At 37.2% G+C, this 27,473-nt stretch overlaps 1 protein-coding gene across 15 annotated transcripts in view; it reads left to right on the forward strand.

The window, feature by feature from the left end:
* The window catches only part of CCDC18 (coiled-coil domain containing 18), a 110,575-nt gene that overhangs the window by 7,891 nt on the left and 75,211 nt on the right, over positions 1 to 27,473 (forward strand). For all 15 annotated transcript variants that reach the window (XM_017974951.4, XM_009001721.5, XM_017974950.4 and 12 more), the window contains 5 exons: positions 4,142 to 4,248; positions 5,747 to 5,875; positions 13,870 to 13,966; positions 17,841 to 17,962; positions 19,744 to 20,035. In XM_017974951.4, the coding sequence (XP_017830440.4) occupies positions 4,142 to 4,248; positions 5,747 to 5,875; positions 13,870 to 13,966; positions 17,841 to 17,962; positions 19,744 to 20,035 (747 nt within the window). The remainder of the gene's footprint in view (positions 1 to 4,141; positions 4,249 to 5,746; positions 5,876 to 13,869; positions 13,967 to 17,840; positions 17,963 to 19,743; positions 20,036 to 27,473) is intronic.

The following is a 27,473-nucleotide window of genomic DNA, read 5'->3' on the forward strand; positions in this document are numbered from 1 at the left end:
TTTGCCATTTAGATTTCTGTGTGATTCGTTTGTTCATTTTTTCTACTTATTTTAGAAACTTTTCTGCAACTATAGATAATCTCTGTTTTTAGAGTCATGATTGCTTAACGATTTAAAGTAAGAAAAGAGACATAAAGATAATTTAATAACCACTGAACTAATAGCATTTTGAACCTTTCTTTTTAGGATATAAACACACCAGTGGTTATGCAAGAAAGTAAGATACTAGCATTGTACTTCCCAGCTCAGCATTTTCTAAGTTGTTTGAATGTTTTTTAGGGAAGCCACTTTTTTCAGTCTATGTATGAGCTTTTGATGTTATATATATGCTCACTATTGAGACTCTTGCAGAAATCAGTCAATATATTTAACTTACCTCTGGCAATGGTTGTACTTACTCTTTGGGAGCCTGGTATCTTTCTGAGCTTTTTGCCCTGTACTTGTGCTGTCCAGCTGCCATCCTGGGACTTCTATTTGGTGTTCTTCTAGGTTGGATCTACTGTTTCCTGAATTCCATGTTTTGTTATTGTCTAGTTTATTCTTTTGTATTTGGAGCATATCTTCCAGTTACTTCCTTGCCTGTCTGAAAATGTATTAATTTCTTCCTTACTCATGATTAAATTCCAGTTTGAAAATATTTTAATGTCAGAATTTTTAGAGCATTACTCCTTTCTGTCCTTCAATGCTGCCTTGAAAAGTCTGTTGCCATTGCGAATTACTTTCCTTAGCATGTAATCTCTTTTTTTCCCCCCATTTGTTTGTTTTTTACTTTATGGTAGTTTTAGGATCTTCCCAGTCCAGTGTTTTAAAACTACACAACAATGTGTCTTTGAATAGGCCTTTATTACTCAATTGGGTATTTGAGAGCCCTTTCAGGCTGGCAACTTGTATCCTTTGGTTCTGGAAATTTTTCTGTTTCTTAATTTTTATGGGTACATAGTAGGTGTATACATTTTTGGAGTACATTAGATGTTTTGATACAATCATGCAGCATAATAATCACATCATGGAGAATGGAGTATTCATCTTCTCAGGTATTTATCCTTTGTGTTATAAACAAACCAATGATACTCTTTTAGATATTTTAAAATGTACAATTAAGTTATTATTGACTAGTCACCCTTTTGTGCTATCAAATAGTAGTTCTTATTCTTTCTATTTCTTGTACCCATTAATCATCCTCACCCCACCCCCATGCCAACAGCTGCCCTTCCCAGCCTCTGGTAACCATCCTTCTACTCTGTGTCCGTGAATTCAATTGTTTTGATTTTCAGATCCCACAAATAAGTGAGAACATGCGATATTTGTCTTTTGATATTTGAAATAAGTGCCTGACTTATTTCACTTAACATAATGATCTTCAGTTCTGTCCATGTTGTTACAGATGACTGATTCTCATTCTTCTGACTAAATAGTACTCCATTGTGTATAATTACCACATTTTCTTTATCCATTCATCTGTGATGAACACTTAGGTTGCTTCTAAATCTTGGCTATTGAACAGTGCTGCAACAAACATGGAAGTACAGATAACTTTTCAATATACTGATTTCCTTTCTTTGGAGTATATGTCCACCAGTGGGATTTTTGGATCATATGGTAGCTGTAGTTTTAGTTTCTTGAGGAACCTCCAAACTGTTCTCCATAATTGTACTAATTTATATTCCCGACAACAGTGTATGAAGGTTCTCTTTTCTCCACATTCTTGCAAGCATTTATTACCTGTCTTTTGAATATAAGCCTTGGTTTTTTGTTTGTTTTGTTATTTTTTATTTTTTGAGACAGAGTCTTGCTCTGTCGTCCAGGCTGGAGTGTAGTGGCGCAATCTTGGCTCACTGCAAACTCCGCCTCCCAAGTTCAAGTGATTCTCCTGCCCTGGCCTCCCAAATAGCTGGTATTCCAGGCAGGTGTCACCACTACTGGCTAATTTTTTGTATTTTTAGTAGAGACGAAGTTTCACCATGTTGGCCAGAATTGTCTCGATCTCCAGACCTCATGATCTGCCCGCCTCAGCCTCCTGAAGTGCTGGAATTACAGGCATGAGCCACTGTGCCTGGCCTGTTTTTTCATTTTTTGAGAAAAGGTCTTGTTCTGTCACCTGGCTGGAATGCAGTGGTGCTATCACAGCTCACTGCAACCTTGACCTCCTTGGCTCAAGTGATTCTCCCACCTTAACCTCCCAAGTAGCTGGAACTACAGGCACATGCCACCACTCCTGGCTAGATTTTGTATTGTCTTTTTGTAGAGATGGAATTTTGCCATGTTGCCCAAGCTGGTTTTGACTTCCTGGACTCAAGCAATCCACCCAACCTTGGCCTCCCAAAGTGCTGGGATTACAGAATTGGGCTACTACATCTGGCCCTGTTATTTTTATTTACGAGGTAGTCTCAACATTGTTTTTTGCACTTCTATTGAATCTTTTATTTAGGCTGTCTTTTTCGCTTTCTAAAGTTTTTTCGCTTTCTAAATTGTTGTTGTTGTTGTTGTTCTGGTGGTTTTGTATTTCATAACATACTAATGTAGTATTCTCTGTTAGCACTCTGAAGATTTAATGATTTTTTTTCCCCATGTTTGCTTTCCTTTCATTTTTCTTTTGTTTGGGCCTCTGACTTTCGCATTCGAAGCTTTTTTTAGATGTTAGTATTTTAGCTATTCATATTTAAGAGAAAGGCATTTAAATTCAGATTGGTGGTTTGTCCAGTGGACTTTATTTGTGGTGATTGTTAGAGAGATGGTTCTTTTGTAGGGAAACACCTGTCAACTCCCAATCAGTATCAGTATGAGATGTTTTTCTTTTCCTTTTTTTTTTTTTTGAACATAAACTGAAGATTTTATTGTCTTTATAATAAAACAAAAGATGACACTGAGAACTGGGTCACTTGGCCCTTTCTGCTCTTATCTCCTCCCACTTCAGAATGCTTGCATCTTTTAATAACCAGTATTCTCTTAGATCTGCGGTTGGACTCAATGCACTCAAGCCTTAGCATAATCTTCTTTGTAGTTTTAGCCTTTTTCTGGAAAATCAGCTTAGTCCGCCCACCATAGCCACTCTGCTTTCTATCATATCACCGCTTTCCCTGGGCATACAGAGAATCCTTCCCTTTCTTGTATGTGTCATTTTGTGGGGTTGGTGCTTGCCAACCTTCTTATAGAAAGTCCAGCAGGTGTTAGGAATGTTCACCATGTTTGAGGGAGCGCCATCAGCATGGAAAGAGACTTTTGTGTTTTAGCTATTGAGTTTCTCCAGCAAAATGAAATGAAGTGGTAAGGTGGGGCTGATGGTTTTATATTACCTTGTTACAGCTGTACTTCATAACTGCTTATTATTCTTTGTGTTCCACAGTCTCAAGCTTCTTCTGTTCAGTTTCTTCTGATAATAAACTTTCTGCCTCTTTTCTAGTATGCCAACACCTTGCTATTGGTGTTCTGGGAGTGGGAAAAAGGATGACTGTTATTTGCAGAGACTTCGAACTGTATCCCTGGTTTCTCATCAGGTCCTCACTTCTGACCTCTATATTACCTTGTGCCTTCATGTTCTAAACTTATTTTTCAGTGATAGTTATCTTATTGATACTCTCTTTCATACTATTTAGATTGTGGTTTCCCACCCTTTTACGGCAGTTGATTCTCCTGCCCCCGGAGGAGATTCAGATTATAGATTGTAATCCTACAATCCATAATACAGATTGTAGGATTATTTATAAATTATTTATAAATACAGATTATTTTCTTTATTTAGATTTCTTTCTAATAAGCATATATTCTGTAATTAGGTTTTTTAAAAAACTTCTATAAATAGTTTATAATTTTTTATAATTTGATGTTTTATATTTAATTTTCTAATTTATATAAAATTAATCTTGCTAGATGCTTATCAGTAGAGATTCTGTTTTCTCCCCCAAATCACTTTTCAGTTATAAATTGAAGATAATGCCAGGAGTTCACATGCCAAGGCTGACTTATAATGATGACATGCCCATGCCCATGTAAATGTTGATCAAAGGAATAGTTGGGAAGCTTTACATTTGACCAATGGTTTGGGAGTTCTATTGAACCCCCTCATCTGACAGGAAAAAAACTAAGGACCAAGTAGGTTAATTTATTTTCTGAAAATGCTATAAAAGTTGTTTTTATGTTTTAGATTTCTACGCTTGAGTCTGCTCAACAGCAGGCTGCCAGTGTTCCAATCTTAGAGGAACAGATTATAAATTTGGAAGCAGAAGTTTCAGCTCAAGATAAAGTTTTGAGGTAAATATACTTTTTATAGCTTTTAAAGTTTTATTTTCTACTTTTACATTTTGTTATATCTTGTTAAATCTTGTTCCCCATGCCCAATAAATCTACAGAAACCTAATGGTATTTAGTTGTCTTAGAACTTGTTGAATCTATTTTCAGTCAGTCATAACTCCTCTTGGCTGTAGGTTGCATGCAGTATATGGGAGCTAAAAAAAGACTAGGGAGAGATGCCTATTTACATGCTTTTATCAAATATGAATTAGTTCACTTCTTCACCTACATAGTAACATATACCCAGTGTTTCAATGGGAGTTCAAGAAATAAAATGTAAAGGAGTGAGACACTTTTTATTGTTTTTACAGATAGGGTCTCACTCTGTCACCCAGGCTGGAGTGCAGTGGTGCAATGTGGCTCACTGCAGCCTCAGCCTTCTGGGCTCCAGTCATCCTTCTGCCTCACCCTCCCAAGCAGCTGGGACTATAGGCATGCACCAGTGTGCCCAACTAAGTTTTTAGTTTTTAATTTTGTAGACACAAGGTCTCATTGTGTTGGTCAGGCTGGTCTCAAACTCCTGGCCTCAAGCAGTTGTCCTGCCTCAGCCTCCCAAAGTGTTGGGATTACAGGCATGAGCTACCTACCACCCCTTGCAATCAGGCACTTTATAATTTATTCTCTTTTGCTTTGAATACAATGGGAAATACATGCATATTAAATAACATATTACTCTGAGTGATTCTGAAAGTATCGTTAAGGGACCAGCAGTAGTAGCATCACCTGGGAACCTGTTAGAAATGCAAATTTTCAGGTCTTATATCAGGCTTACTTAACCAAATTGGGAGGTGTGTCACAAGTTCTGCAAATGATTCTGATGCACACTAACGTTGTCTTTTATGTCCATCAGACTTTTGTAATTTCCTTTGTAATACACATGTTATTTTAAATTTATTCCTAGGTATTTTATATTTTTGGTAATTGTGACTTGTTCCTACTTTGTTCATTGCTAGTATACAGGACTTTTGTTTAATAGAAAAATTATTTTGTAATTGTTAGCTAATGATATTATCAGCAAATAAAGAAAATTTTGTTTCTGAGTCAAAGGAGAGTAGGAAAAAGAAAGACAAAAAAATTTGTCTTTCCAGCGTTTATATTTCTTATTACCTTTTCATATTTGCTTTTTGCAGGGGGTAGAACTGTCAGAAAAGTTATTGGATGTGGGGATGATAACAGTCGTCTTTATTTAGTTTCTGAACAATACAGGAGTGCTTCTGGTATCTGACTATAAAATATGATATGAGCTATTAGTTCAGATATATTTATCATCTGATGGAAGTACTCTTTTATTCTTTTAAAAAAACTCTTTATTAAAAGTGATGAATATGCCTTTTTATCTTTTTTCGTATATTGTTTCTCTTAACTCATTGATTTAAAGAAATATAAGTCCTAATATTATTCTTGCATACCTGGTATAATCTGTTTAGTAGTCTTAAACAAAGTATCCTTTATTTTATAGAGAGGCAGAAAATAAACTGGAACAGAGCCAGAAAATGGTAATTGAAAAGGAACGGAGTTTGCAGGAGTCCAAAGAGGAATGTATAAAATTAAAGGTGGACTTACTTGAACAAAGCAAACAAGGAAAAAGGTATGTGTTTTAAAGCAAATACATTTTTCTGAAAGGGAATAAAAGGATAGATTACCTATTTAAAATTCTAGTTAATTTTTGAAGTAAAAAAATTTTTAGAGATTTGGCAGTAGAATAACTTAATGTTTTTTTTAATCTGTTAATTTTTTTAAATTTTCCATTAAAATATTTATATGTGGAATTTATGTTATTAGCATTCTGGACTGGGCTTAATTTCTATAAGTATCATTACACTGATAATCATTATCAGTGTAATGATACTGCTTTCTGAAATTAAGTTCTATGACCTATTTGAAACCAGTACACAGGGGCCAGGTGTGGTGGTTCATGCTGTAATCCTAGCACTTTGGGAGGCCAGGGTGGGTGGATCACGAGGTCAGGAGTTCAAAACCAGCCTGGCCAAGATGGTGAAACCCCAACTCTACTAAAAATACAAAAAATTAGCCAGGCATGGTGGCAGGCTACTGTAATCCCAACTACTCAGGAGGCTGAGGCAGAGAATTGCTTGAATTTGGGAGGTGGAGGTTGCAGTTAGCTGAGATTGCGCCACTGCATTCTAGGCTGGGCAACAGAGTGAGACTCCATCTCAAAAAAAAATAATAATAAATAAGAAACCAGTACACTGAGTTTAAAATACTAACATTAATATTACCTCTAATAAAACTAAATAAAATATTGAATGAACTCTTTAAAAGAAAATTTTGCCTCATAGATATGATAGAGAAAGAAACTCAATGCATGAGAATGTGTGGTTGAATTTTCCTTTAGAAATATGTAAGTAGTACAAAAATACCTATTTTGTATAAATTACATCTTGAGATAAAGTCTTTTAGGTAGCTCTGTCCAAGGAACCATTAACTCTGAATGCCAGTTCACTTTTTTTTTTTTTTCCTGAGATGGAGTTTCGCCCTTGTTACCCAGGCTGGAGTGCAATGGTGCGATCTCAGCTCACCGCAACCTCCGCCTCCTGGGTTCAGGCAATTCTCCTGCCTCAGCCTCCTGAGAAGCTGGGATTACAGGCACATGCCACCATGCCCAGCTAATTTTTTGTATTTTTTAGTAGAGACGGGGTTTCACCATGTTGACCAGGATGGTCTCAATCTCTTGACCTCATGATCCACCTGCCACGGCTTCCAATCACTTTTAAACTTATAAGGATTTAAATTTTTTTAGTTTAAACTAATAAGATTTTATAACAAAATAGGATTATAGCAGTTTTTATACAGTATAAAGTCATAATCTGTACTAAGCAATATTTGCAATATTGCCTCCCAAAGTGCTGGGATTATAGGCATGAGCCACTGTGCTTGGCCAAGTATTGACTTTGGCTTCACAAAGTGAGTAAGTGGGGACAGACACATTCTGGGCAGCATGTGCAAAGGCATAGAAGTATAAAAGAGCATCATTGCTGAAGAACTCTAAGTAATTTTATGTTTTTATAAGTAAATAGATGTAGTGGGAGATGAGATAAGAAAGACAGGCTGGATCCAGACTGTGTTATACCAGTCTGAATCCTTTTTGTGTTATACCAAAGGATTCGTATTTTAACCTGGAGAGCATAAATAGCCAATTGAGATTTTTAGGTAGCAGTATGACATGAAGATTCTTAGAGCTTTCTGAAGAACTCAAATGAATATTGACTTTCTGCTATGGTCTGAATGTGTCCCCCGAATTTTTTGTATTGGAAACTTATTCCCAATGCAACACTGTTGGGATGTGGGGCATTTAGAAGATACTTAGGTCACAAGGACTCGGCTTTCATGAATGGATTAATGCCATTATAAGAGGGCTTGACAGAGGGAGTTTGTCGCTTTTTGCGTTTCTGCTATGAGAATATAGTGTTCCTCCTCCTTGGAGGATGTGGCATTCAAGGCACCATTTTGGAAGCAGACTGATTAGGCCCTGCAACCTGTCAGTGCCTTGATTTTGGACTTCCAAGCCTCCAGAACTATGAGGTACATTTCTGTTTTTTATAAACTACCCAGACTATGGTATTTGTTCTAGCAGCACAAATGGACTAAAACACATTCTGAATTTGAAAGATCAAAACCTTTGCAAGGACAATTTTTTCTTGGTAGAGAAGGTTAATCATAATAGATTAAAAAGCCAATGTAAAGGGAGAGATTGTTTAGCTTAATGCTGTTTGTAAGAGATTACCTAAAACATAAAGGACCCAGGAAAATTGAAAGCAGGCTGGGTATGGTGACTAACACCTGTAATCCTAGCACTTTGTGGGGACCAAGATGGGCAGATCACTTGAACTCATGAGTTCAGGACCAGCCCGGGCAACATGGCAAAACCTCGTCTCTACAAAAAATATAAAAATTAGCCAGGTGTGGTGGTGCACGTCTGTAGTCCCAGCTACTTGGAGGTTACGGTGGAAGGGATTACATGAGCCCAGGAGGCAGAGATTGCAATGAGCCAAGATTGTGCCACTGCACTCTAGCCTGAGTGACAGAGTGAGACCCTGTCTCAAAAAAGAAAAAAGGATGGAAAGAAATGTTTCAGACAAATATTCACCAAAGCAAAGTTGATATTACTATATTAGGATCACACAGAATAGACTTCAGTGCAGCAAGCATTACTGACATTAAAATGACTCATAATGTTTAAATAATACTTAACCAAGAAGATATAGAGACTTTAAACCAGCAGGATTTAAAGACACTAAACTTATATGTATCTAATAATTTAGTTGCAAAATATCTAAGAAAAATAACACAATTTCAAGGAGAAATGAGCAAATCTGTGATCATATGGGGAAAATTCTTTATATATTTATCAGGAATTGTTAAATAACAAAAAATTAAGACAAAGTTTTGAATAAGACAATTAATAATCTTGATCTAATGGATGTATATATGGAATCCTGTAGTCAACAGTTTGGGATTGACATTCTTTCAAGCAGATGTAATCCATTACCTCACTATGCCAGAAAGCATGAATTTGAACAAATTCCTAAAGATTTATGTCATGTATATTCTCCAACCAGTTCAGTTAAGTTAGAATATAACTTCTCGAAATCCTGTATGTTTGGAAATGTAAAAAGACTTACTGGTGTTCATTGACCATTGAATAAATTAGAAAACCTTTAGAACTGAGTGATACTAAAAAAATGTTGCACATCACTGCTTGCAGGGTGTACCTAAAGACAATCTTAGAGGAAAAAATTTCACATTTGAAAGTTAATGAACTAAAATAGCTGATTTTGTGGTTAGGAAAAGGACATCAGAAGAAAGAATGAACATCAAAAGAAAATAGAAGGAAATAATAAAGATAAGGATGAAATGGATGAATAGAAAACAAAAGGATTACCAAAACCTAAATGTGATTATTTTCACAATGATCAATAATGTGGGCATCAGACAAGATTAATCAAGGAGAAAGGCACACGTGTTGGGATTGACAAGGGACTCCCAAATTACAGATTTAGCTATAAATTGGTAAGAAATAAGACCAATAATCAAATCATTTTAAAGATGATACGTTTGAAAACTTAGACTAAATAAGTTTCTCAGCAAAATATAATTTAGCAAAACTAACTTTAAAATAAATGGGGAGGCCAGGTGCGGTGGCTCACTTCTATAACCTCAGCACTTTGGGAGGCCAAGGTGGTTGGATCACGAGGTCAGGAGTTCAAGACAAGCCTGACCAAGATGATAAAACCCCATCTCTACTAAAAATAAAATTAGCTGAGTATGGTGATGGGTGCCTGTAATCCTAGCTACTCAGGAGGCTGAGGCAGGAGAATCGCTTGAACCCGGGTGGCAGAGATTGTAGTGAGCCAAGATTGCACCACTGCACTCCAGCATGGGCAACAGAGTGTGACTCTGTAAATGAATTAATGAATGAAGCCAGGCACAGTGGCTCACACCTGTAATCCTAGCACTTTGGGAGGCTGAGGCAGGTGGATCACCTGAGGTCAGGAGTTCAAGACAGCCTGAACAATGTGGTGAAACCCCGTCTTTTAAAAAAAAAAAAAAAGAATGAATGAAAGAATGGAAAGTTTGTGTGTGTGTGTGTGTGTAGCCATTAGGCATATCAAATTAGTAATTAAAAATCTGCCCACAAATAACTAGTCAAAACAATGATGACCAAAAAAACAACAGGCCCACTATGGCCCATAATGACTAAAATGGAAAAGACTCACAAAAACAAGTGTTGGCAAGGATGTGGAATTGAAACTCTCCTGCATTTCTAATGGAAGTGTAAATTGGTAAAACCACTTTGGAAAACTGTCAATAGCTGCTAAAGGTAAACATTAGCCTGCCTTATGATCCAGCATTCATTTCAATAAAACTTAGTCCCTACATTAAAAGACATGTACAAGAATGTTAAAGTAATTTTACTTGTAATTGCTAAATGTTCATCAATAGTGTAATCAATAAATAAATTGTGTTATGTTCACATAATTAATTGTACACATCAGTGAAAAAGAGTAACTACAACTATGTAACAACATGGGTTAATATCACACATACAATGCTTAGCAGAAGAAGCCAGACACAAAAGAATACTGTATAATTCCATAGGAAAGGAAGGATAGGCAAAATTAACATATGTTGTTAAGAGTCCAAACAGTGCTTACCTTTTTGAGTAAGAATATTAGAATATTCACTGCGAAGGTACACAGGGGAGCTGGAAGTGTCTTCTATTTGATTGGGGCATTAGTTAAGTAAGTATACAGATTATTTAAAAATTCACTCATTTAGGATTTCTGTACTTTACTCAATAAAAAATTAAAATCAAATAAGAAAAACTATAAGAAAAAACCTACAGAGGATATGTATAGTCTTAATTTTTTTTTTTAAAGAGATACGGTATCACTCTGTTATCCAGACTGGAGTGCAATGCTGTAATACAGGGCTCACCGTAGCTCCCAACTCCTGGACTCAAGTGATCCTCCTACCTCAGCCTTCCAGATAGTTAGGACTATAGGCTTTGCCCCGCCATCCCTGGCTAATTTTTAAATTTTTTTCTAAGCATAGTCTCATTGTGTTGCCCAGGCTGATCTTGAACTCCTGGGCTCAAGTGATCTTCCTGCCTTGGCCTCCTAAAGTGCAAGTATTATAGGCATGAGCCACTATGCCTGGCTTTAATGGATATTTTTAAATGTATTCAGGGTCTGTTTTAATCAGGTATGGTAAGATACAGACACATGACTGACATGAAGGAAGAAATTTTTATACTTACAGATTGCTAGAAGCAGGAGGCACATTATGCTGTTTTGGGATCCTTGGGGTGTTGCTTCACCAGCCAGAAATCTCTGTGGCTAGTGGCAACTTTACCCAAGTTTTGAGCTCATTCCACCCACTCAGCTTGGCAGGCTGCGCTCAGCTCGTGCTACCACTCTGGATCCCACACCTGCCAAGGGTGAGCTAGGTGCAGAATAACATGGGTGTATGAACGAGTGTAGGATCTGGCCACTGCTCATAGCCAGGCACACCGTCTTTGGCAGTGTGGGCAGCTCCAGGCACCAGCATGGGCTCCAATTCCCTGTGAGGCTGTGGCTAGACCAGGCGTACCATAAGCAGCTTCCATGGCTGACACCAGGGAATGTGGTGGTATGCAGAAGCTTGGAGACACCAGGACCCACAGAGCCCTAGAGGGTGTCACAGCCCTGGCTCAGGAAGCTCATAGGTTTGGGCTTGCTGAAGGGCTGCAGCTCTTCTCTCCTCTTGTCTCTCTTTGTTGCCTGCAACATGGCGAGCAAGGGGTATGTATCAGCCATTTTTGTTACAGCATTTTTAGCCCCACCATTTGGTGGGTCCTGAATTCTTATCCTGCATCCAGGAAGAATGAGGTACACAAACAAATGGAGGATGAGCAAGACAAAGAAAAGCTCTATTGAGCGACAGAACAACTCAGAGGTGACCCGCAGTGGATAGTTCCTCTGACTGGCCAACCCACCTCATTCTGGTACATGTGGACACAGTCAATGTGGTGGTACCCGATGTTGATCGCCACCTTCACAGCTTCAGTTACCTGGCCTGAGGGGGATTTGCAGGTGCTCAGCCTCAGGATTGGCATCTTGGCACTGTTGTTGAGCTTGAGGTAGCTGACCATTGCTATTGCACTTTATAGATCCTTGCCTGGAACTGTCTTATTTTACTTTTTTAGAGTCAGGGTCTTACTCTGTCACCCAGGCTAGAATGTAGTGTTGCAATCATGGCTCACTGCAGCCTTAAACCCCTGGGCTCAAGGGATCCTCCTGCCTCAGCCTCTAGAGTAATGGGACTACAGGTGTGCACCACAACTCCCAGTTAACTTTTTGTAGAGATGATCTTACTATGTTTTCCAGGCTGCTCTCTAACTTCTGGCTTCAAGCAATCCTCTTAGCTTAGCCTTCTAAAGTGTTTGGAATACAGATATGAACCACCATACTCAGCACATAACAATTTTAGAGATGTTAAAAATGTGAAAACATGATATGCCTACAGGTGGCTATTAAAAACAAAAACAGGCTGGGCACAGTGGCTTACTCCAGTAATTCAAGCACTTGGGGAGGCAAAAGTGGAAGTATTACTTGAGGCCAGGAATTCATAACCAACCTGGGCAAAATAGCAAGACCCCCATTTCTACACACACAACAAAAAGTGAAAACAATGTGCCTCTCAGAATAGATGAACTATGATATATACCATTTGTAGGTGTAGTTAACATATGAATGTACAAAATAAAAAACACCAAAATCAGGTTAGGGTTGCCTCTGTGGAAGAAGTCAGGGGAATAGGATTTGAAACGGACACATATGGACCTCAACTTTATTTGCAACATTTTGTTTGTCTTCTGTAGCCTTTTCAGACAAAGAGTGAAGATTCATTAAAACAGGATTGGGAGTACATGGTAATATTTATCCACACTTTTTTGTGTGTCTGAAATAGGTCATGACTTTTTAAAAAATTGGAAGTGAGGAAGAGTAGATAAGTGTAAAGTAGGTAAGTCTGGCTTGAAAAGAAGGATGATAGAGGAAAGCACAATATGTGGGAAGGTTTTTGTTTGTTTAAGTGAGAAATACAGGTATCCTTTGCTCTGAACTGTACCTGTTCACATTCAAAAATTGATTATATTCTTACAGATTTTCAGAGAAATCCTTTGTTGTCCTTGCCTTCCTTTATCTGAAACTTTGGAGTCAAATAGACATACTTAACCACATAGATTTAGGAAGTTAGGAGTACTTTTACTTGAACTTGTTCATACTTAGGGCAAAATAACCAACAGAGAGAATGAAAATACAGAAGTTAGAGTGCATTTCTGAAGGGCTAAGAGTTTAGATCCAGACTATAAATAATTTACCCTGGATAAGAGGAGGGTCATTAACCTCACTTACATTAGAAAGAGTTGTATGGGAATAGGTTTAAATATTAAAATATTTTTAGGTGTGAGTGTGATATTGACCCAAGTATTCTCAATGTATTGTGCCCCAGATTTTCATTTCATCGTGAGAAGCATGAGGAACTAAGAGATGAGGGAACAAGGTTGGGCTTAAACAATGCTTGATGGTGTTTGTGTTTTTTGGTTGTCTAGATTTTTATATCTGGTATCAATAGAAGTTACCATTTTTTGAAATACCTGTTTGAAATTTATTTGACCTTTGCAAAGGACACAGAATTTACTGAGTGTATTTAATATTCTAGATAATAGACTTATTCTATAATACCTAACCTTTGAAAATTTATCATCCAGCCTTGGCTATTTCCCCAATCTGTCTTTTCCAGATAGGGAAAAAGAATTGCCAACACATAAGAATTTATATATATTTCAACATTTATGTTTATAATTGTTTTGTATTATATTTTATTTTTCATATTGATAGAGTGAGAAAATTTTTGTAGTATGATCTACATTCTTCATTTTATACTTTAAGCCTAATATCCTCTTTAGTACAGAGAAATTTGTTTTTCTCTAATTATTCCATATAATTAAAGATTACTTTGGAACTTAACTATTTAAATGCATAGCATTCTTCACTTTATTTTCTCTTTATATTTTAGAGCTGAACGACAAAGGAATGAAGCACTATATAATGCTGAAGAGCTGAGTAAAGCTTTCCAACAATATAAAGAAAAAGTGGCTGCAAAACTGGAAAAGGTAAGAGACACTTGTGCAAATTCAGTGTTTTATATTGCTGTCTATATTCCAACAATAAAGGTAGGAATAATTATTATATGTTTATGGTTGAGACAGAGAGTAACTTTTATGATCTTATAAAATCATTTAAATAAAGAATTTATAAATGTTAAGGATGATGTTCACTAATCCTTTTATTATCAGCAGAAACTTTTTTATCCAAAGAGGGAAAAGAGTAGAGAGAGGAGAAGGAACAAAATATAGAGAAGGATGGAATGTGTGAGCAAAGATTGGAGCTAGAGAAGTAGAAGAAAGAAATTCATTTTTATCACTTCAGTGAAAACGAAGACAGATTAGGTAGCCTTCAACTGGTCTTCCTCAATCTGCTACTCTGAGAGGGCCTTGCTTCTACCTCTGAGAGGGAAAGTTTCTTGAACTGATTCTATCTAGAAATATAATGAGTTTATTGCATTCATTTATTATATTAATTTAGTATCTTTAAGTAAAGATACCATGTGATAACATGGTAATAAAATATGTATGGAGGAACACCACAGTTGCATATTCAGATATTGAACTCAACAGAGAGGTCTGGTAAAGAGATGCTAATATGGGAGACTTCCATCTTGAGATAACAATTAAAGCAGAGGAAGTTTATAATTCTGTTTAAAGAAAGGTATAAAGGCAGAGGAAAGGATGTTTAGGTAGAAGGGTAGAATAAGAATATGGGTGTTCATTTATTAAACAATTATGAAATTCCTTTTACATGCCAGGTACTATACCAGTATCTGGGAGATTCAGTGATACGTAACACGTGATACCTACCCTAGAGAGCTCACTGTCTAGTAAGAGTGACAAGTATATAAACAAATAATTTCAGTATTTTGGAATAAGAAGTATAATATTATAGAAATAAGAGGTAGGTATGGTAGGTCAGGATGAAGGTGGGGGCCGTTAATAAACTCTGGTGGGCCCAAAGAAAGCTTCACAGAGTAGGCAGTGCTTGAGCTGCTAGGGTATATCCAAGATTGTGGTATATCACCGAATAGTGTTAAGCAGGGAAAATGATCAAAATCTATGTTGTAGGAAGCTCACTCTGATGTCATATGAAGATGCATTTGAGAGGTGACAAGGAAGCTCACTCTGATGTCATGTGAAGATGCATCTGAGAGACAAGTCAAGGAGACTTTAAAAGACAAGGCAAGAGATATTGAAGATGAAGGAGCTGAGTAGATAGATATGAGGGATGTTAAAGTTGGAGAATCTGGGATCTAGTAACTTGAATGCATTAGAAGTGGGCAGTATGAGAAAGAAAAATACAGGCTATTTTTAGGTTGCTGGTTTGAGTGACTGCTGGATGATTGCATTATGAATCAAAATTGACAATTTAGGAAAAAAACTTAATGAGTTCCATTTTGGAAATGTCGTAGAATATCCAGGTATAGGTTTCTGGTAGGCTTTGTATCTATAGGTCTGGATTTAGACATTGAAATCCATACTAGGGCTGTAGTTTTGAGAATTGACAGTACTAATTAAGGTGTACAAACCCTGTACATTGACAGAGTTTATATAGAGTGAGAACCAGATGAAAGATACCTTGGAGATAAAGAACAGATAGATTAGCTTTTGAAAGATATCAAGCAGTGATTTAAAAAATATTAGAGAATCAGGAAAGTATAGTAAGAAAAGCCAAGGCAATAGAACATTTTATATTTTATTTTATTAATTAATTAATTTATTTTGAGATGGAGTTTTGCTCTTATTGCCCAGGCTGGAGTGCAATGGCGCTATCTTGGCTCACTGCAACCTCCGTCTCCCAAGTTCAAGTGACTCTCCTGCCTCAGCCTCCCGAGTTGCTGTGATTACAGGCATGCACCACTACGCCCAACTAATTTTGTATTTTTAGTAGAGTCGGGGTTTCTCTATGTTGGTCAGGCTGGTCCCAAACTCCTGACCTCAAGTGATCCACCTACCTCAGCCTCCCTAAGTGCTGAGATTACAGGAGTGAGCCACTGTGCCTGGCTGAACATTTTAAAAAGAAGGTGGTGACCTTCAGTGCCAGCTGTTGCAAATTGGTCAAGAAGAATGGGGACTGAACCAGGTATGGTGGCTCACGCCTGTTAATCCAACTACTCAGGAGGTGAGGTAGAAGGATTGCTTGAACTCAGGAGTTAGAGGCTGCATTAAGCCATGATAATGCCACTGTACTCAGGCCTAAGTGAAAGAGCAAGACCCTGCCTGTAAAAAATTAGAAAAAAAGTTTAGAAAGATGAGGAACAAGACAGGGCTATTGTTTTTTATAATCAAGGAGTTACTGGATACTTTGTAGGGAGCAACTTACTAGAAGGCGCAATCTCTGAGATGGGAGAAATGGAAAGGGAGGCAGTAGAGGTAGCTAACAGATAATTATTTACATATAGTAGGTGAAGAGGAAATAAGTGTGTGTGGCAGGTTTGGGGAGGCAGCAAATAGAAGGGTAGAAAGAAGCTAAGGTAAGGTGAAGAAGCTGTGGTAAAGTACCTAAGAGTATCCTCAACATATTAGTAGGGGGAGATGGAAGGTGCTAGTATTATAGGGAATAAAAGATGGCACAAGAATCTGAACTATATTAAGGAAGATCAGAAGTGAGATTTTTTTTTTTTTTTAATAGGGCATTTCTTTTCCTTATGGGAAAAAAGTAGATAAAAAATACAGAAAAAAGTTTTAGGTGGAAGGAAATTGAAAGATTTTGAATTAAATATCTTTGGTCTCATAAGTTAAGATGTTGCTTAAGTAATTTTCATAGCATAAGGAAGATAGGAGGGATTTTGGAAACTTGAGGTGAGTGTTTCTCATAATGTAGCTGCAATAAGGAAAGTCAAGAAATTTGTAAACTTTTAAGAGAATATATTAAAAGAATAAAGCAGTCAGGAATAATGAGTTAATAAAAGGAAGCAAAGAAAACAAGAGTAGCCAGAGACAAGTATAATATTGTCATGATAGCTAAATGATAAAATATTTTAGAGGAGAAATTACCAACAGTATTAAATACCAAGATCAAGGAAAAGGTCTGCAGTTGATTACAAAGAGATCATTCCTTTGCAGTAAAACTGTGAATATCACTTGGCAGTGTAAAATATTGTCTCATTAGGTACTGAAATCTTAAGTGTGAATTAGTTAATCAGATCACTGTTTTGAAAACCTTGGAGAAGGTCCTTGTGGGAATGAAATATCTTAGAAGGGATTTTTAATGAGTTAATCTGTAAGGGAAGGTAGAAGACCTAATAGGAGGAATATTCTTGGGGAGAAGGAGGACTTTATGGAGAAAAGAGGGAAAAATGTAAGAGAGAGGTTTTTTTGTTTTTGTTTTTGTTTTTTACACTTAGGATTATCAGTTGCAAACTATGCTCAGCAAAGCCCTATAGTTAGGTGGATGTAACTTAGGGTAACAAAGGAATTGGGGCAGATCTACCCAATCTTCTCCTCTCAACACTGTATCCTGGGTGCTTTTATCTTCTGCATTTGGCGCTGTGGTTTCATTGGTAAATTTTGTGGCTAAAATTTCAAAAATAACTCCTCTGGAACATTTGTACTGAAATAAACCTTTAGAAACTCAAACACAGCAGCCCCAGGTGAATTGCTTGCCTTGTCCACATGAGGTCAGAGCACTTTTGCTTTCAGCTGATGTGATTGCCTATCTGTTACAGGTTTTCTGGACAGACAGTAGCATCCTTTTCTCTGTCCTTTGTTACTGCTCAGGAACTTCACTTTGCTTCTTTTTACTGCTGGGGACTTAAATGTATGAAATCCTTAGTCTATTTTCCTGCTTATTTCTGGAATCACTACTTACATTTTTAGCTTGAAACACCTAAAACTTACAACCACATTAGTATGTCCACTTAAATTATTGTTTTAGGTTCAAGCTGAAGAAGAAGTATTAGAGAGAAATCTAATTAACTGTGAAAAAGAAAATAAAAGGCTACAAGAAAAATGTGGTCTATATAAAAGTGAACTTGAAATTCTGAAAGAGAAATTAAGGTACAGTATGCTGTTGCAGAACAGGATTTTTGTGTGGAAATTAAAAAAATCTTAAAACAATATTTTATATGTTGTAATTATGGGCTTACATTATATAGAAGGATAGGCTTCATGACTGAAACTGTTTTCTAGGTATAGAATTAGAAATGAAGTAAAATGTGTTAATGCTAATATACTTGTAAATACGGAGAGATACTGATCAACGTATTTGCTTGGCATATATTTAGAGAAAATTAATAGACATAATGTCCTTGATAGATGACCATATTAGCTGGCTAGTAAAATGTGTATAATATCCGATGTTCTAATAAAAATGTTTTTCAAATCATAAAAAATTACCTAGTCCAAACTTCTCATTTTATAAGTAAAGAAACAGAAGCCTCGAGAGTAGCCAGAATTTACTACGGTCAGAAAGATAAAGTCTTTTGATTCCTATACTCTCTCTAGTATATCACATTGTCCTCTCAAAACTAATACCCATCAACTTTCAGAGGTTAATGTTAATCAGTCTTTATCGCTTCAAACTGTTAATTTTTTTAAAAGGAGGAGTGGGAAGTGATCAGAGTAACTGGTTTGTCTAATTTTGCCATACTTCCCTTAAGGTAGTGTGTTTAGTATTTTTGCCAAGGAGGAAGGAGTAAAGATACTTTTTCTAGAATATTTTCTAGAATCTATTGTTATCGATTGCAAAATCTACTTTTAAGAAAGAAAAATGCTGCCGATTATACTATGATGGAATCCCCTATCACTTAAAATTTTTGTACTTATTGAAAGAATTCTTGTATACTTAATTAGATATGATTTTTTAAGTCACGTTATTTTCATATTTTTCAAAAAAATGTTATTTTCATATTCAAATATAAGTGAAATAAATTGGTTTAGATATTTTTAAAACTTCACATTTGGAGTCTGACCTTTCTAAAATGTCTGTGTTTTTCAACACAGTATTTCGCTCTGTGCCATTAAGAGTTGCTGGGCTCAGTGCGGTGTCTCACACCTGTAACCCCAGCACTTTGGGAGGCTGAGGCAGATGGATCATATGAGATCAGGAGATAGAGATCAGCCTAGCCAACATGGTGAAACCCCATCTCTATTAAAAATATACAAAAATTAGCCGGATGTGGCGGCATGTGCTTGTAATCCTAGCTACTCAGGAGGCTGTGGCAGGAGAATCATATGAACCTGGGAGGCGGTGGTTGCAGTGAGCCGAGATTGCACCACTGCACTGCAGTCTGGGAAACAAGTGAAATTCCGTCTCAAAAGAGTTTCTGATGCAGTATTTCTTAACAGAATCCTTGTAAGAACAGAAAGTCACTGATGCTGACCTCTTAAGCCGATTGTACAATTATGTAGAGCCAGTTTACTTTTCCTTCCTGTTTTACAAATAGAGCCAGTTTACTTTTCTCTCCTGTTTTAGGAATCCAAAACTTTGTTGGTTATACAAAATCCCTACTATGTCAGGGATTTTGGAGTTAGATATCCTGTCTTATACAATTAAACTGGGAGCACAAATACTTTCAAGATTTCAGCCCACCATTTACTGTGAGACACTGGGAAAGTTATAGCCTTTTTGTGCCTCAGTTACCTCATCTGTAAATAAGAAGTAATAATAGTGCCACGCACATAAAGTTAAGTACTTGGCATGCAGAAGTAGGTATTTAATAAATGTGAGCAGGTATTATTTTAGAATTAAGCTTTAAAAAACTTTTAATGTGTTAAATAAATAAATGAAAATGAATGCATATATATTTTATTTCATTTTTATTCTTTTTTCATCATAGGCAGTTAAAAGAAGAAAATAGCAACGGAAAAGAAAAATTAAGGACCATGGCAGTGAAAAATGCAGACGTCATAGCACAATTAACTGAATCTAGACAAAGTATTTTGAAGCTAGAGAGTGAGTTAGAGAACAAAGATGAAATACTTAGAGACAAGTTTTGTTTAATGAATGAAAACCGAGAATTAAAGGTTCGTGTTGCTGCACAGAATGAGCGACTAGATTTGTGTCAACAAGAAATTGAAAGTTCAAGAATAGAACTAAGAAGTTTGGAAAAAATTATATCCCAGTTGCCAGTAAGTATGTGATTACCTAACGGAAAAAAAGAATTTTACCAAAGTGTTTTAGAAAAAACTGTCATTTAATTTTTTCTTTCCTCTATACTTTTAGTCATGAATTTTTCTTCTATCTAATCTCTATTTTTTTTCCTGCACTTACCATTTTACACTTTCAGGTGCCATATATAAGAATGGCAAAAAATTTTTTTAAACAGCTTTCTTGAAGTATCATTTACATACCATAAATTTGCCTGTTTTTAGTGTACTAATCTATGATTTTTAGTAAATTTACAAGTTTTGGAACAATCACCACAGTCCAGCTTTGAAACACTTTTTTCATCCTCAAAAGATATTTTGTACCCATTTATAATTAGTCCCTGTACTCACTCCTACCCCTAGGAAGACACTAATAGTTTTTGTGTCGATAGATTTGTCTTTTCTGGACATTTCACATAAATGAACTCATCCAGTATGTGCTCTTTTATATCTGTTTTTTTGCATCCTTAATGTTTTGAGAGTCATTCATGTTGTGATATCAGTATTTCATTTCTTTTTATTGCTAAATAGTATTTCGTTATCTAGATATGTTACATTTTATCCATTCACTGGTTGATGGACATTTGGATTGTTTCCACTTTTGGATATTAGGAATAATGCTGCTATGAACATTTGCATACAAGTATTTAGACTTGTTTTCTTTCTCTTGGATAGAATCTACTCTCTAGGAGTAGAATTGTTGGGTCATATGGTGAATTTATGCCAAACTGCTTTCAAAAATGTCTACACTATTTTACATTCTCACCAGCAATGTATGAGGGTTCCTGTTTCTCTATTTCCTTCCCAACACTTGTTCTTGTCTGTCTATCTTTATTATAACCATCTTAGTGAGTGTAAAGTGGTATCACATTGTGGTTTTATTTTACATTTCTTTAATGGCTCATGATGAGCAACTTTTCATGTACTTACTAGAATGGCATAGAACTTTAAAATGTTTTTATAACAATAGTCTACCACCTCTTTGCTTTGAGTTACATTTGTGACCATATATATAAGTAAGATTAGGGAGAAGGTAAGTAAACCTATTCAGGAATTTGTAATCAATAGGTATAAAATGAAGGAAGGATCGGGGGAACTATAGGTAAATATATTTTGGTTGATTTCACATATGTATGGATGGTAAACTAGATGGTAGACTTACCCATGTTAAACTATTACAAACTATGGAATTATGAACCAAAAAGAATATTAGAAATCATCTGATGCAATATCATCATTTTATTGGTGAAGAAACCTAGACCCAAGGAAGTAAATATTGCCCAACTGATAAGTAGCCTAATTTAAACTAGACCATAAGATCTTTTTTTTTGAGACGGAGTTTCACTCTTATTACCTAGGCTGGAGTGCAATGGCAACCTCCACCTCCTGGGTTCAAGCAATTCTCCTGCCTCAGCCTGGGTTCAAGCAGTTCTCCTGCCTCAGCCTCCCAAGTAGCTGGGACTATAGGCGTGTGCCACCATGCCCAGCTAATTTTTGTATTTTTAGTAAAGACGGGGTTTCACCATGTTGTCCAGGATGGTCTTGATCTCTTGACCTCGTGATCCACCCACCTCGGCCTCCTAAAGTGCTGGGATTACAGGCATGAGCCACCACGAAGATCTTTTTTTTTTTAATTGTACTTTAGGTTCTGCGGTACATGTGCAGATCATGCAGGATTGTTGCACAGGTACACACATGGCAATTTGGTTTGCTGCCTTCATCCCCCCGTCACCTACATCAGGCATTTCTCCCCATGTTATCCCTCTTTGACCTCCCCACCTCTGCGATGTCCCTCCCTTAGCCCCTGACAACAGACCCCAGTGTGTGATGCTCCCCTCCCTGTGTCCATGTGTTCTCATTGTTCATCATCTGCCTATGAGTGAGAACATGTGGTGTTTGATTTTCTATTCTTGTGTCAGTTTGCTGAGAATTATGGTTTCCAGATTCATCCAAGTCCCTCAAAGGACACAAACTCATCATTTTTTATGGCTGCATAGTATTCCATGTTATATATGTGCCACATTTTTTGTCCAGTCTGTCATTGATGGGCATTTGGGTTGGTTCCGGGTCTTTGCTATTGTAAACAGTGCTGCTATGAACATACATGTGCATGTGTCTTTGTAATAGAATGATTTATAATCCTTTAGGTATATCCCCAGTAATGGGATTGCTGGGTCAAATGGAATTTCTATTTCTAGGTCCTTGAGGAAGTGCCACACTGTCTTCCACAATGGTTGAACTAGTTTACACTCCCACCAACAGTTTAAAAGTGTTCCTATTTCTCCACATCCTCTCCAGCATCTGTTGTCTCCAGATTTTTTAATGATTGCCGTTCTAACTGGCGTGAGGTGGTATCTCAATGTGGTTTTGATTTGCATTTCTCTAATAATGAGTGATGATGAGCATTTTTTCAGTTTGTTGGCCTCATATATGTCTTCTTTTGAAAAGTGTCTTTTCATATCCTTTGCCTGCTTTTGGATGGATTTGTTTGTTTTTCTTGTAAATCTGTTTTAGTTCTTTGTAGATTCTGGATATTAGCCCTTTGTCAGATGTGTAGATTGCAAAAATTTTTTTCCCATTCTTTTGGTTGCCAGTTCACTCTAATGATTGTTTCTTTTGCTGTACAGAAGCCCTGGAATTTAATCAGGTCCCATTTGTCTGTTTTGACTTTTGTTGCCAATGCTTTTTGTGTTTTAGTCATGAAGTCCTTGCCTATGCCTATGTCCTGAATGGTTTTGCCTAGGTTTTCTTCTAGGGTTTTTATGGTGTTAGGTCTTATGTTTAAGTCTTTAATCCATCTGGAGTTAATTTTAGTGTAAGGTGTCAGGAAGGGGTCCATTTTCTGCTTTCTGCACATAGCTAGCCAGTTTTCCCAACACCATTTGTTAAACAGGGAATCCTTTCCCCATTGCTTGTTTTTGTCAGGTTTGTCGAAGATCAGATGGTTGTAGATGTGTGGCATTGCCTCCAGGGCCTCTGTTCTGTTCCATTGGTCTATATCTCTGTTTTGGTTCCAGTACCATGCTGTTTTGATTACTGTGCCCTTGTAGTATAGTTTGAAATCAGGTAGCATAATGCCTCCAGCTTTTTTCTTTTTGCTTGGGATTGTCTTGGCCATGCAGTCTCTTTTGGTTCCATACGAAGTCTAAAGTGTTTTTTTTTCCAGTTCATTGGTAACTTGCTTAGGATAGCATTGAATCTATAAATTACTTTGGGCAGTATGACCATTTTCACAATAATAATTCTTCCTAACCATGAGCATGGAATGTTTCTCCATCTGTTTGTGTCCTCTCTTATTTTGTTGAGCAGTGGTTTGTAGTTCTCCTTAAAGAGGTCCTTTACATCCTTTGTTAGTTGTATTCCTAGGTATTTTATTCTCTTTGTAGCAATTGTGAATGGGAGTTTGCTCATGATTTGGCTCTCTGTTAGTCTATTATTGGTGTATAGAAATGCTTGTGATTTCTGCACATTGATTTTATATCCTGAGACTTTGCTGAAGTTGCTTATCAGTTTAAGGAGGTTTTGGGCTGAGATGATAGGATCTTCTAAATATACAATCATGTTGTCTGCAAATAGAGACAATTTGACTTCCTCCTTTCCTAACTGAGTATCTTTTTTTTTTTCTTGCCTAATTGCTCTGGCTAGAACTTCCAATACTATATTGAACAGGAATGGTGAGAGAGGGCATCCTTGTCTAGTGCCGGATTTCAAAGGGAATGCTTCCAGTTTTTGCCCATTGAGTATGATATTGGCTGTAGGTTTGTCATAAATAGCTTTTATTATTTTGCGATATGTTCGTTCAATACCTAGTTTATTGAGAGTTTTTAGCATAAAGGGATGTTGAATTTTGTCAAAGGCCTTCTCTGCATCAATTGAGATAATCATGTAGTTTTTGTCTTTGGTTCTGTTTATATGGTGGATTACATTTATAGATTTGTGTATGTTGAACCAGCCTTGCATCCCCAGGATGAAGCCTACTTGATTGTGGTGGATAAACTTTTTGATGTGCTGTTGCAGTTGGTTTGCCAGTATTTTATTGAAGATTTTTGCATCTATGTTCATCATGGATATTGGCCTGGAGTTTTCTTTTCTTGCTGAGTCTCTGCTAGGTTTTGGTATCAGGATGATGTTGGTCTCATAAAATGATTTGGGAAGGATTCCCTCTTTTTGTATTGTTTGAAGCAATTTCAGAAAGAATGGTACCAGCTCCTCTATGTATGTCTGGTAGAATTCAGCTGTGAACCCATCTGGACCTGGACTTTTTTTGGTGTAGGCTATTAATTGTTGCGTCAACTTCAGCCCTTGTTATTGGTCTATTCAAGGTTTCAACTTCTTTAGGTTTGGGAGGATGCAAATGTCCAGGAATTTATCAATTTCTTCCAGGTTTACTGGTTTGTGTGCCTAGAGTTATTTGTAGTAATCTCTGATTGCAGTTCGTATTTCTGTGGAATCTGTGGTGATATCCCCTTTATCATACTTTATTGCATCCTATTTGATTCTTCTCCCTTTTCTTTTTTATTAATCTGGCTAGTGGTCTGTCTATTTTGTTGATCTTTTCAAAAAACCAGCTCCTGGATTTATTGATTTTTTTGAAGGGTTTATTATGTCTCTATCTCCTTCAGTTCTATTCTGATCTTTGTTATTTTTTGTCTTCTGCTAACTTTTGAGTTTCTTTAATCTTGCTTCTCTAGCTCTTTCAATTTTGATGATAGGGTGTCGATTTTAGATCTTTCCTCACTTCTCATATGGGCATTTATTGCTATAAATTGCTCTCTAGTCACTGCTTTAAATGTGTCCCAGAGATTCTGGTACGTTGCATCTTCATTCTCTTTGGTTTTAAAGAACATCTTTATTTCTGTATTCATTTCATTGTTTATCCAGTCGACATTCAGGAGCCAGTTGTTCAGTTTCCATGAAGCTGTGTGGTTCTGAGTTAGTTTCTTAATTCTGAGTTCTAATTTGATTGCCCTGTGGTCTGAGAGACTTATGATTTCCCTTCTTTTGCATTTGCTGAGGAGTGATTTACTTCCAATTATGCGGTCAATTTTAGAGTATGTCCAACGCGGTGCTGAGAAGGATGTATATTCTGTGAATTTGGGGTGGAGATTTCTGTAGATGTCTATTAGATCTGCTTGGTCCAGATTTGAGTTCAAGTCCTGGATATCCTTGTTAATATTCAGTCTCGTTGATCTGTCTGATATTGACAGTGGAGTGTTAAAGTCTCCCACTATTATTGTGTGGGAGTTTAAGTCTCTTTGTAGGGTATTAAGAACTTGGTTTATGTACCTGGGTGCTCCTGTATTGGATGCGTATGTATTAAGGATCATTAGCTCTTCTTGATGTATTGATCCTTTTACCATTACGTAATGGCTCTTTTGATCTTTGTTGGTTTAAAGTTCATTTTATCAGAGAGTAGAATTGCAACTCCTGCTTTTTTTTTGTTCTCTATTTGCTTGATAAATTTTCCTCCATTCCTTTATTTTGAGCCTATGTCTGTCCTTGCATGTGATATGGATTTCCTGAACACAGCACACCAATGGGTCTTGACTTTTTATCCAATTTGCCAATCTGTATATTTCAATTGTGGCATTTAGCCCATTTACATTTAAAGTTAATATTGTTATGTATGAATTTGATCCTATCATTTTGATGCTAGCTGGATGTTTTGCCCATTAGTTGACGCATTTTTTTCATCATGTCGATGGTCTTTACCATTTGGTACATTTTTGGAGTGGCTGGTACTGGTTGTTCCTCTCCTTGTTTAGTGCTTCTTTCAGGAGCTCTTGTAAGGCAGGTCTGGTGGTGACAAAAATCTCTCAGCAATTGCTTGTCCATAAAGGGTTTTCTTTCTTCTTCACTTATGAAGCTTAGTTTGGCTGAATATGAAATTCTGGGTTGAAAGTTCTTTAAGGATCTTGAATATTTTCCCCCACTCTCTTCTGCCTTGTTGGGTTTCTGCCAAGAGATCCACTGTGAGTCTGATGGGCTTCCCTTTGTGGGTAACCCAACTTTTCTCTCTGGCTGCCCTTAGCATTTTTTCCTTCATATCAACCCTGGTGAATCTGCCAATTATGTGCCTTGGGGTTGCTCTTCTTGAAGAATCTCTTTGTGGTGTTCTCTGTATTTCCTGGACTTGAATGGTGGCCTGCCTTTCTAGGTTGGGGAAGTTCTCCTGGATAATATCCTGAAGAGTGTTTTCCAGCTTAGATTCATTCTCTTTGTCACATTCAGGTATAGCTATCAAAGGTAGATTAGGTCTTTTCATATAATCCCATATTTCTTGGAGGCTTTGTTCATTTCTTTTCACTCTTTTTTCTCTATTCTTGCCTTCGCATTTTATTTCATTGAGTTGATCTTCAATCTCTGATATCCTTTCTTCTGCTTGTTTGATTTGGCTATTGAAACTTGTGTGTGCTTCACGAAGTTCTCATGCTGTGTTTTTCAGCTCCATGAAATCGTCTGTATTCTTCTCTAAGCTGTTTTTTCTAGTTAGCATTTCATCTAACCTTTTTTCTAGGTTCTTAGTTTCTTTACATTGGGTTAGCACATGTTCTTTTTGCTCTGAGAAGTTTGTTATTACCCACCTTCTGAAGCCTGTTTCTGTCAATTCATCGGATTCATTCTCTATCCATCTTTGATCCCTAGCTGGTGAGGAGTTCTGATTTTTTGGAGGAGGAGAGATGTTCTGGTTTTTGGTGTTTTCCTCCTTTTTGTGCTGGTTTCTTCCCATCTTAGTGGCTTTATATACCTGTGGTCTTTGTAGTTGGTGACTTTCGGATGGGTTCTCAGAGTGGACGTCATTTTTGTTGATGATGAAGTTATTTCTTTCTGTTTCTTAGTTTTCCTTCTAACATCACAGGCCCCTCTGCTGCAGGACCGCTGGAGGTCCACTGCAGACCCTGCTTGCCTGGGGATCACCCATGGGGGCTGCAGAACAGTAAGGGTTGCTGCCGGTTTCTTCTTCTGTTATCTTTGACCCAGAAGGGTACCTGTCAGATGTCGGCTTGGTGTCTCTTTGGGTATATGGGGTCGGGGAGCTGCTTGAGGATACAGTCTGTCCCTTATAGGAGCTCAAGTACTGAGTTGGGAGCTCCATTTTTCCATGCAGAGATGCTGGGCAGGTACTTTTAAGTCTGCTGCAGCAGAACTCATAACCACCTCTTTTCCCAGGTGCTCTTTCCTAGGAAGATCAGCTTTATTTATAAGTTCCTGACGTGCTGCCACAGGCTCTGCCCAGCTGCTGTGTGAACTGCCTCGGTAGTGGTTGTCGCCCTTCCCCCAACTGAGCTGGACCATCCTGGGTCCAGCTGTGCTTGCTGCAAAACTCTCAATCCAGAGTGTTTCAGATTGCTTGTTTTGTGGGGTGGTACCAGCCGAGCCAGATAACCTAGCTCCCTTTCTCTGCCCCCTCCCTTTCAGT

Source organism: Callithrix jacchus, chromosome 7, assembly GCF_049354715.1.
Source record: "Callithrix jacchus isolate 240 chromosome 7, calJac240_pri, whole genome shotgun sequence".
Taxonomy (NCBI): Eukaryota; Metazoa; Chordata; class Mammalia; order Primates; family Cebidae; genus Callithrix; species Callithrix jacchus.